Source organism: Etheostoma spectabile, chromosome 5 (genome assembly GCF_008692095.1).
Source record: "Etheostoma spectabile isolate EspeVRDwgs_2016 chromosome 5, UIUC_Espe_1.0, whole genome shotgun sequence".
Taxonomy (NCBI): Eukaryota; Metazoa; Chordata; class Actinopteri; order Perciformes; family Percidae; genus Etheostoma; species Etheostoma spectabile.
In genome coordinates this window covers 6,628,321-6,640,100 of record NC_045737.1, presented here as the reverse complement: position 1 = coordinate 6,640,100, position 11,780 = coordinate 6,628,321, and the positions used below count along the sequence as shown (strand labels likewise).

Below are 11,780 nucleotides of genomic sequence, written 5' to 3'. Positions count from 1 at the left end.
GTGATCTCAAGACCCTTTACAGATAGACCATACTCCAGAATTTACAAGGACCCAACAGTTCAGTAGTTTCCTCCAGAGCAAGCAACGTGCGACAGTGGCGAGGAAAAACTTCTTTTAGGCAGAAACCTCGGTCAGACCCAGGCTCTTGGTAGCGGTGTCTGACGGGCCGGTTGGGGTTAGAATGAGAGTGGCAATAACAAATAGAAAAATTAGTAGTTTGTAGCAGTTCTTTGTGGTAGTTCCTGGCATAGCAGGACGCTGTGCGGCATTACAAGGCACACAGGACGTACAGGACGTAGCATGACGTAGCAGGACGTAGCAGGACTAGCAGGGCACCGAGTGTAGCAGTTAACATGGCATCACTGAACGTTAGCGGAACCATGGCAATAGTCGCTACCCTGATTTCGGAGCCTCTCTGATCCAAGGGAACATGCTGGGGAAAAAAGACCATAAGGACTCGGGGAATGACTCCCCAGAAATAGGTTAGTAACAAGCATTTGGGACATGGATGCACATAAATGAAAAATGGAAAGATAGAGATAAGGAGAGAGGAGCTCAGTGTATCAAAATAAGTCCCCAACTGTCCAAAACGATTACAACAAAACCAAGAGAGAGATCTTGTTATGAATTGATACTATAAATAAAATTGAATTGAAAATTGAATTGAATTGAAAGACTCCTTCTTCCATTGAACAGCTTTGCTGACCACTGGTGTCCACCATGCTGTTGGTGGGTTGCCGCCTGTTACGACCTTTTTAGTTTTATGCCTGGGGGAAGCGAGTAAGTAACACAAATCATAAACTCAAACTAACAAAGGAGAGACTAACACGTCAAAATATTGCAACAATTATCCTTTATTACACAATATAAATATGTACATATTTATTTATACATATACTGTAAATATGGATGATGTTAAACAAAAAGGGTAACAAACAGTAACCCAACTAAAAATAGAAGTTGAAAAACGTCAGGGTCTTCAAGGCCGAAACAACAAACAAAAACCCATACTACCTGGAAAGAAAATGGCAACAGAGCTACAGAGTCAAACCAAAACACAGCGCTAACCTCCCTGGCTGTCCACAAAACAGGAGAAAGGGGGGTCAAAACAAATGGCAGAGAACAGGCAGCTTCAGATAACTCAAATTCAATTCCTTTCCCAAATTATATGCACCAGCAGAGAGTAGTTCACCAACTACACCCAGCATTGCAGGAAGTTCGGTGGTAAGAGGAAAGGGCGGGGCCTTGGACCTGGGAGCTTATATACAGCCTCTCTGATTACCCGCTGGAAAACACCTGGGGATGATCAGGCACTCAGGGGTGGCAGACCTGAAACACAAAAACAAAACAGCTCTCTTCCTAAAAAGAGGCCAGAGTAGCATTAGACAAGTAACACTGCCCTTTAAGGCATCTAAGACCCTCAGACCACAGCTCCCCGCCGTAGCTTAGCAATGGAAACTTTGAACATTGTCCACTTAGGTTCAATGCCCCCAGCCTCCCCAAGGATGCGCGAAAAGCTCCGCCCAAGGTGTGAGTTGAAAGTCTGTTGACCAGGGGCATCTTCCAGACGTTTCCCAATTTACCCGCACTACCCGTTTGGGCTTACAAGGTCTGTCCTAAGTCTTCCCCCACCCTTGACCCAACTCACCACCAGATGGTGATTGGTTGACAACTCCGCCCCTCTCTCCACCCGAGTGTCCAAAACATACGGCCTAAGAGCAGATGATACAAAAATAAAAAATCAATCATTGGCCTTTGGCCTAGGGTGCTCTGGTACCACGTATGAGCATCCCTATGTTCAAACCTGGTGTTCGTTATAGACAAGCCATGACTAGCACAGAAGTCCAACAATGAACAACCACTCAAATTCAAATCAGGGAGGCCGGCCCTCCAAATCACACCTCTCCATGTGTCTCTGTCATTGCCCACGTGCGTGTTGAAGTCCCCCAGCCGAACTATGGAGTCTCCCACTGGAGCCCCCAGTACTCCCTTCCACAGGTGGTAGGCCCATGGGATGGAGACGGAGGTGCCACTTTGCTTTTTCGGGCTGTGCCCGGCCGGGCTCCGTGGCAAACCCAGGCCACCAGGCTCTTGCTGACGAGCCCTCCATCTTGGCCTGGCTCCAGACAGAGTCCCCTGGCTTCCTCTGCGCAAGGCAACTTCCCCTCTTCCTCGATGACTCATAAGGGTTTATGAACCAATCTTTGTTTGGCCCCTCAACTGAAACCACTTTGCCCTGTGAGACCCTACCAGGAGAACCAAGCTCCAGACAACACAGCCCTCAGGTTCATAGCGACACAGATTTCTCCACCACAATAAGGTGATGGTTCCCGGAGAGGGGGATGAACACAATTATTCCAAAATATATATCCCTATTTAGTGTTTGTTTTGAAGAGTCTATAAAAATAATACATTTCTGGTTTTTCTGTAAATACCCTACCCCAGAAATCAAGTATTGGTCAGTTTCTACACAGAATCCGGATTTGGCTTGAAGATGTGGAATATGGGCCAGATTGTCCTCTAAATAGAACCTGAATCAGATCCAAACCCATGCTGAGTTGTGAGTATGTTTGTAGAAAGCACACCAACAATTTCAGTCCTGCACACACGCACACAATCGTACTGACAAAAATGATTTTCCTTTCATGAGATAAATAAATAGCCTGACATTCCATTGTATTAAAGCCTAATGATGAATATGTTTATCCCCACTAGCTGTGTTTTTATTTTGCTTTTTAAAAGCTCTCCTAGACAGAAATGGACAATTTGTGCCTCTGAACTCAATGCCAGCTGTGATGCCATTACAGTGCTTATAATGTGTCTGCGTGCACTGCAGAACAGTTATGTTTTTCTTTTTGATGTTCAAAGCATTTGAACATTCTTGTTTTTCTATTTCCCTTCTTCAAAACTAGATTGGTAGATGACAGGAGACAGAACCTCAGATCTCGTCCTCCAGTCACTGTTGAAGTTAAGATAAGAAGACAGGCACCCCATAGCGTTAAAAACTTTTTGAGACTCCCTGCCAATCCTCCCGTAACCTGCCTCGCAGTATAGACACAGTTGGGTCAAGGGAAAGTAAGAAAAGAAAGAAAAGATTTTTTTTCAGTGAGGGAAGCTTTTTCTTACATGTCTGTTTCATTTTAGACACACGGTTGTTTTTCATTTTTGTGGGACAAACAGCATGCTTATTTCAGTCTCAGGAATTCAAGTAGATTGGAAGAATTGGGAATGTGGTCATCTCATCAATAGGTCATCATTTGTCCGACAATTTGGGAAATGACCAAATATCTGCAAAACTAATGGGAGCTGTATTTTGGGTTTAGTGCTAATTAGCAAATGGTAGAATGCTAGCACCCAAAACTAAGACGGCAAATGTAGTAAACATTATTCCTGCAAAACATTATCAAGTTAGCATTGTCATTGTGAACATGTTAGCATGCTGACTTAAGCATCTATCTCAAAGCACCACTGTAGTTAAGTAGACCATCACAGAGTCACTAGCATGGCAGTAGACCCTTAGTCCTGTTGATGAATATCTTGTCTCTTTCTAAGAAGGATTAGTGCAGAAACACAAAACCCAGTAGTTTTTATTTCTCTTATTTTGCAGCACTCTTGCAATATGTTTGAGAAAATATCCCACATAGTACCTCTTCAATGTGTTTGGTGACACTGAGGGTATCCCCTAGATCTCTGACATACTCTGTCATTATGCTGAACTTCACATTTAATTCAACCCAAACATGACCCCCTAGCTAGAAGAGAAACCTGATTATCCTTCTTTTATCTTGTTCTCTGTCTCCTACCATTCTTACTCTCTGGCTATGGCAAGCCATTTTAACATGTAATAGCTACACTGGATATGTATTGCAGATATCCATAATTCAACTGAATTATCAAAAAAAAAACAATATCAAACAGATGTACACAATGACGTTCTTCCAACAACTTATTTCATTTTAGATATCAAGAACGTTATTCTTACCTGTTCAAATCACGTCCCATTTCCAATTCATGTGTATGGGGCTTTCAATTGCAGATATCCACAACCTCATTCTTCCTACCTAGAATGAACATTCTAGATATCTGTAATAGATTTTATTACTAGGAATAACTCCCAATTTGGATATCTACAATACAACAGTTACTAGTCAAAACTCTAATTTCAGATATCCAAAATGAAACAAAAAATGTTCTTCCTGTAGGCAGAGAAGAGTTCTGCACAGAAGTATAAAGGAGTCCACTTTGGCAAGATGACAGGGAAAAGAGGTCAGGTGACGGTGGAGGAGGGACCGGGTCCAGGACAATATTCCCCTGAGATGTAAGTATTACATGTCATGGTACAGTATTAAAAGAGTATTTAGCATCAGTGGCATATGAAAATAAATCAGAGAATTAGATAAGAAGATGGTTGACATTTTAGTTCACTTTAGAAAATGCTAAAGTTAGCAATACTTTAGGAACGTCGCTAACTAAACTAGTAGCATCATTTGTGATTCGGCGATAGCGAGAATTTAACTTACCACCAATGCTGGTATTTGGAATAAAAACCTTCTAAAATTCACATTTTGAATCATGGATAGAGAGCCAAAGGGTTAGATTAGTTCACTCCGCTTGAGCTCAAATGGAGATGTGTGTTAAACAGAGAAACTGTTCCACCAAAAGGAAATATTGCTGTGATCCTACAGCCAGGGCATTATGTTTGACATTTCTCACATAGCATTTCTATTGATGACCACCGAGGATGGGTCTTACTAAGCACTTCTGCATTGGTGGGCAGACCCTGCTCAGCTATGCATAAAGCAATTGACTAAGTAATAGAAGAGAAAGTGTACATGTGAGCAATCACACTGTACACACATACTGTCGGTGTAGGCAAAATGTCTGTGATTTGCATGTGGTTATTAGAATCATTTAAAACGGATTTAAAAAATGTATTTCCTCCTGTTATAGTTGTTTCAGTCTTTTTTTACTTTTCTCCCCTTCACTTCTCCTTCTCTAGTTATTAATTATCTCATCCATCCTACTTTGCCTTGTCTATGTCTTCTTTTTTACTTTTCCATTACATAGCTCTTTTCCCATTTCATTCAATATATTGCATCTCCCCATTTCTCCTACACAGAACTTTTCTCCCTCTCTTTGTTTCTTATCTCTTCTATTTGTTTGTCTGTGTCTTTTATTATCATTGTATTGGTCTCTGTGTCTCAGAAACCTAGAAATGCACTATGAGAATGTGAACCTTCAAAAGGAGCAGAAAGGCAGAGCTGAGCTTATCATCCCTCGCTACCACGAACTGGTACCCAAGCAAGAGGAAAAAAAGGCGAGTATGTATTTGTGTCCATGTGGTGCTATAATTACTAAGATTAGATGAGTGAGAAGAGTAAGAGATAAAAGCTTTAAAGGATTGGGATCAACATTCAGCTCTGCCCACGTAGAGGACACAGTCCTTTAAAAGTGAGCCTGTAAGTTAGTAATTTACTAATTTACTAACAACGTCCACTGCAACCACAAGTGATAATTAAAACAGCATTATTGGATTTGTTTTAGGCACTTGTGGGCAGTGCAACAAGCTGTAAGCTTAACACTGACATGTTATCACCCTATTAAAGTTGATATGGTGAATGTGTTGGCAAAGGTTTGCTTTTTTTTTTTAACAGCAACACAAGCATTCACTTGGAATCAAGTTCCTGGTCACCTGATGAATGTAAATCCAATTCACTTTGCTTACTGCCTTGTGTTGCATAGTAATACTGTAGCTTGAGTGCAATATTTGCTTCCATGCCTCCACAGTTACTGAGACCTCTAACCCTAAGGTTTGAACAAATTCTGTCTATTTTAGCATCATTTAAAGTAGTTGAAATCAAAATAAATACCCATAGTTAAATTCTGATGCTTTTCAGGAGTATTTTAATGCGTAAGAAGATATTTATCTTTGGTAGTTAAACAGCTTGTTCTCCTTCTTCACTGCACTTTGATTTAGATACATTCCTAATACAATAGGATTTGAAAACTGTAGATTGAGAATGAGTCATAATTCAGCACAGTGATTTACAGTGAGAACTGAGTCAAGGTAAGTACTTTGGATTTATTCAAGTTAAAGAGAAAATGATTCCTAGCTCACCCAGTAGAGTGTGCACCTGCCCTTGGCCTTGAGTCCTTGGCAGCAGCCTGGGATTGAGTCCGACCCGCAGCCCTTTGCTGGATTTCGTCCCCCTGCTCTTTCTCCCCTTTCCTGTCTGAGCTAACATGTTAATTAAAGGCCATAAAAGCCCCAAAAACGAATCTTAAAAAAAAAGAGGAAATGATTCAAACCCTCCTCCCTCTCCCTTGTTATAATTCATTTGTTGATCTTTTCACCCGTAGAGGGCAGTAGAACATAACATTTGATTACAGACTGGCAACCACACACACATGCAAACACACACTGACTTCCAACCACATACACGCAAACACACACTGGCACATTGGAGCCTGTTGACTGGAGGGAAGTTGCTCACCTGCATATGAACTTAAGTGTGCTGACAGAGTTTCTACTGTCGGTAGGGTAGAGTGGGTAAGGCAGATTCACAAAAACGTGGGACTGGATTTGTGGAGAGAGAGGTGACCGTATTCTGTTAAGGACTTGCACCTGCGTCTTTCTCTCTTCTTGTCCTCTCTCCTTGAACATTTTGCTCTGCTGCCTCTCAACTCTTTTAGGTTTTAGTTTATGTAATCATGCATAGTTTATTATACAGGACATTTTATTGCATTTGTTCTAATATTACTAAAATTGTGTTCTAACATTCTATACATTATGCTGTGACTTTGGATCAAAAACTTTGCCTTCTGTGTATGCTTTATGTTTGCACCAAGCTGAATTTGGACCCCCTACCGTGATGGCTGCACCTCCATCCGTCATCATTAGTATCTGACACCTCAACTCACATGTACTCCTACACACACATCCACTGACCAGATGGGTCATTACCCACAGTGGGGAGATTCGGGACAAACACCTTTACTTCCTAGAGATCAGCAGACCGTCTGCCTCTTATGGCTCGGGGCTGCTGGTGTCCCATAGAGTTTAAGAGTCTGTGTGTAGGATTTCCCCATTAAATAGGCATTCTGACATGGCAAGGGCAACGACTGAGTACACCACTTTAACAAACCATTATCGTGGGTATCCCTGCAAACAAAAGCAAAACAGATGGAGTTATACCAATGCAGTGCCTGATATTACCATGTAAATATGAAGTTTACTGTCAGTTCATCTTAAAAAATGTTGTGAATTCCATGTTAACGTTATCATAGATGATGATGTTATGTTGGCAGCACTTGTTATTTTTAGAAACTGGAAAGCTGTATTTCTCCCATGGGAAGAAAATAAATAAATAACAACACTGCATCTAGAATTATCTACCTTTACACAGAGCAAACCATTGAGACAGACTCTATACGTTCAGTTAAATGTGTTATAATGATACTGTATTTGGATGGCCTTAAATAAGGGTCCTTATATTTTCTTGTTTTTCATCATCTTGCAAGTTCAAATAGTATTGAACCTTTTCTAATGTGAGCCCGTATATTTGCAGTGATGGAGTGCATGGAGATTTACTCATGTATTCCTCATTGCTGATGAAAATTAAAAAAAAATAGCAAACCTATTCAGGAATTTCTTTCTGCATCAAAGAGTTCATGAATATGAGGAGAGTCCCAATAATTTTCTAGTCAAGGGCCACAGAGTAAAACTGTAACATATGATTTTATTACAGCACACAAAGAAATATTTAAAAAGTATTTAAATGTAACTTAACTTAAACGTCTTTGACTCCAAGCCGGTCTGGCACAGAGCTGAAAATGATCAAAACTACTAAAGTATTATTGCTCTCTGCATCTTTAGTCCAAAAAAACTAAACGTTTCACCTTAAGAAAAGCATTCTCAGTGGCAGCTTTCCTATACATTAGCATACTGTATGTCTGTATGTGACATTTTGGATTCTGAGGACAAGAAACTTGTTTCTGTCAAGCAGACATTGTAGTCAATGTTCATGAATAAATATTGAGCTCTCCTAAGGCATGGGGAAGACATATTGTGCTGATAATCTCCACTGTTCCCCCTTAAGATTCAGGTGTGAGTGCTTACAATCTCCACAGAAATCAATGCTGTTTTCCTGCCGACCTAGTTAACCTACCTCTGGCCCAGCAACCTTTAGGTTTACCACAAGTACAAAAATCTCTTGGCTCTGCACTAGAGAATGTGGAAGTTTGTGTGTGTGTGTGTGTGTGTGTGTGTGTGGTGTGGGTGTGTGTGTGTGTGTGTGTGTGTGTGTGTGTGTGTGTGTGTGTGTGTGTGTGTGTGTGTGTGTGTTTGTCCTCACCTCTTCCAGTCTCTTTATAAACTGCACTTTTCCCTCTGAGTTTTCAAAGTTACTCACTATCTGGCAATTCTCATTTTTTCTCTCTATGTTATTTTTCTCTGCTGTGGTCTTTTCGGCTGAATCCCATCTTCCCTTACCCTACCCCTTGGCCTCCCTACCCTTGGCCCTTGAAACCAAGGGGTAGGGGTAAGGGGTGAAAACATACCCCTATGAATTGGGACACCACGTGTGACATCACCATACAGTATTGATCACAAACCTCCAAGATGCCGTCTAGGTCTGTTGATTGTGTGGGTTTGGACAACCGTGTTAATATTTTATGTTATTTTAGGTTCAATTTGGGAGTGCAGAGTACTTATCTGTGTAGTAGTACTAGGCTGTTTCAATACAATGTGTATACACATGCATCATGTGTACCTATACATACATATACACCCTGTATACATGGTGTGTGTATATCTGTTTCAGTTATCACCGTTTTGAATGTCATTGATGTTCACAAAAACATTTTGTTGACAAAAATCTGTCTTTATTGGTGATAAATTGAACTAACAGGCAAAAACGTTACATAAATAAGTTACAGAACCATTGTCAACTATTAGAACCATAACTAAAAGTCGCACACAATAAAAGGCACTCATATGTGTAAAACTAAAAAAATACAAACAAGACCACAACAAACTACACACACATACACTGTTGTAGCTACAGCTGCTCTGATATTCCAGACCAGTCTGGAGCCTTTTGGCCAGTAACCCCCCCCCTCAACTATCATCAGTGTCCCATATCAAAACCAACAACAATATAAACAGTGCAAGAACAATGAACAGGAATTAATTAAATATTATTACAATATAGTAGGCTACCAATGCAATAATGAATGGGTACAACATGAACATATGAATTAGGAAACGTCTGCTCGTTTTCAGCCCCAACCTGGATCAGCTGCTGTGTCCTCCTGTGTCCTCCTGTGTGAGACAGGGCGGTATATGTTAAGCACGTAGCGATGTATCATAGACCGTTAATATATATCTAGCTATACAATCTATGCGATCTATACAGTCCATTCAAGGCAGAAATATGTGGGACTGTTCAACGTTAGCGTTAGCGATTAGCGTTAGCATTGCAAGCTAGCGATTTTTAAAAAGTTTCAGTTAGGAACATGGGTACACATGTACAGGACTGCATAGACCACAAAACAAGACTGTCGTAACTTTTTAATCAATTATTTAAAGCTGAAAGTACTTACATTCATGTGTCTCTCTGGTTGATGCAGCAGCCACACACTGCCTGTGTGTTTTCTAGTGAGGTCGCGTCCACACTAGATCCGTAGGGCTATACAGCCCTTGATCTATGCCCTACCCCTAGCTCGTAATACGTATTGGACCGGCACTAGGTGCCGCGTGAACGCGCAAAAGGTAGGGGAAGGGGTAAGGGGAAGGGGTAAGGGGAAGGAATGGGATTCAGCCTTCATTTAGTTAAACTTCATCTTTACCTTCTCTGTGTGCCCCTCATTTACCTCAGAAACAGAGAGATTTCCTTTTCATTTTTCTCTGTGTCTCTTTTACTTCCTCATGCTCTCTCCTAATCTTAAAATTGCCACAGCAACATCAAAAATGATATTACCCAAGCACTTGTTATATCATCTTGTACTTACTGTACATTCCTTGCTTTCTGCTACCCATCAGGGAGTTCCTGGACCGGGCCACTACCACATCAGAAGTCAGTTTGAGAAGCCTGTGAAGTCCAGTGGTAACCTGCCGAAGGTCACTTGTCCCTTCCTTTCTCAGACTGAGGTACAATTCAAATAGAACTAGACAAAGCTCTCAGTAAAGCCTTTAGGTGCTCTTTGTGTCGGCCTGAGCTTGCATTTTCAGGTGAATTGGGTTGTATTGTATAGAGCAGGTTCTTTCTCAAGCAACTTTAACACTGCTTTTGTCCACAAAGATCTATTTCATTTTTGGTGTTTTTGCTTTCACCTTCCTATTGCATTGATTTAATGTCTATAGGAAACCGGTAGTATATGACTGCAGAACTACAGTGACTTTTCAGGAAGAATGAGACTAGTTACTTTTGTCTGCAGTTAAATGAAATCATCTATAATCAAAGAGAACCTTGTGAAAATATTAGCGTTTCATTAAAGTTAGTGTTAAGTTGTGTTGACACTTACCCAAGACATCAGTGTACATCTTTAACCTTGTACGTGGTTCTGTTAACTTACGCTACAAGTTTTAATTGGCTTTTCTGCATAACATGCATGCTCACACTGAACGTAAGCACAGAACCACCGGCTGATTTTGTCCATTGACAAGGGGGACAATTCAGAGTTTAAAACGGGCTTAATGCGCACCGTGTCTGCCCGGCTTAAATTCTCATTACTGATTGAAAACTAAACCCCTTATACTGGAGCTTACGTGCCTATTGTGGTTACTTGACAAATGAAAATCCAATATCTACTCTCCTTTTAGTTTCGTTTTGGTTTCCACCATCTTCTGAAATATCTGGCTTTTTAGTTTCTAAATGCTCCACTATGTTTACTAGTCACTAATTTTGCTTGTCTGCCCTTTGGTGGTTAATATTGTCTGTAACAAGTAGCTTTGTAACCTCTTGAAGCTACATCTAGCTACTCGTAACACTAATTCAACATCTTTAGCTATTAGCATTTGCTGTAATAATACACATCAGGCTTCATTCTGGAACGGAATAATCACACACCAATATTGATTTAACAGGCTAAGATAAACAAATTAAATGCATAGATTTAGTGGTATTGCGCAACACAATGCCCTATATACAGAGAAAATAATCACACCATATTGAAAAGAAATAATATATGGGAGGCAAATATATTCAGTTTACAATTTCTCAAAAGAAAACTTGATTGTAATATGGAATATACAGTTCCAAGACATTGAGCTGGGCTTTGCTTGTTTAATTGATGTTCTGGGAGAGGAGGGTTTCTTCAGATGAGGGTGGAGTTGAGTTTATTAAGAGGCTCCAAGGAGCAGAGATGAAGGATGTGAAAATATGTAGTTTTGCGTCTCAGGAATAGCTGAACTCCTCTGTGGCACTGCCCCATTACCCACTGATTCACTCCTGTGAAATTCTCCTACTGATGTTTTAATTATCACTCTGACACACACGCACAGTGTGGCGGTGTAGGCTCACAATTTAGACATGCACAAGTGCCAATTTCATTTGAAGACATAGACATGACGGACAAGTTTGCAAGTACTGCTGACTGTCAGGCATGCAAATGATCACACCTACGTGTTTCATGTGAACGCTTACACTTCTACATACGAGCACGCACGCACGCACACACGTATGCCCGCACACACGCACGCTTTCAAGTCTGAAACATTATCAACAACTGATGCAAGATTCTTGGATTCATTTAATCTGTGTGTGTGTGTGTGTGTGTGT

General features: G+C 40.7%; 1 protein-coding gene across 1 annotated transcript in view; it reads left to right on the top strand.

The window, feature by feature from the left end:
• The window catches only part of stpg2 (sperm-tail PG-rich repeat containing 2), an 88,477-nt gene that overhangs the window by 40,986 nt on the left and 35,711 nt on the right, over nt 1-11,780 (top strand). The window contains 3 exon segments of the mRNA XM_032516467.1: nt 4,203-4,318; nt 5,206-5,317; nt 10,043-10,150. Of these exon segments, the coding sequence (XP_032372358.1) occupies nt 4,203-4,318; nt 5,206-5,317; nt 10,043-10,150 (336 nt within the window).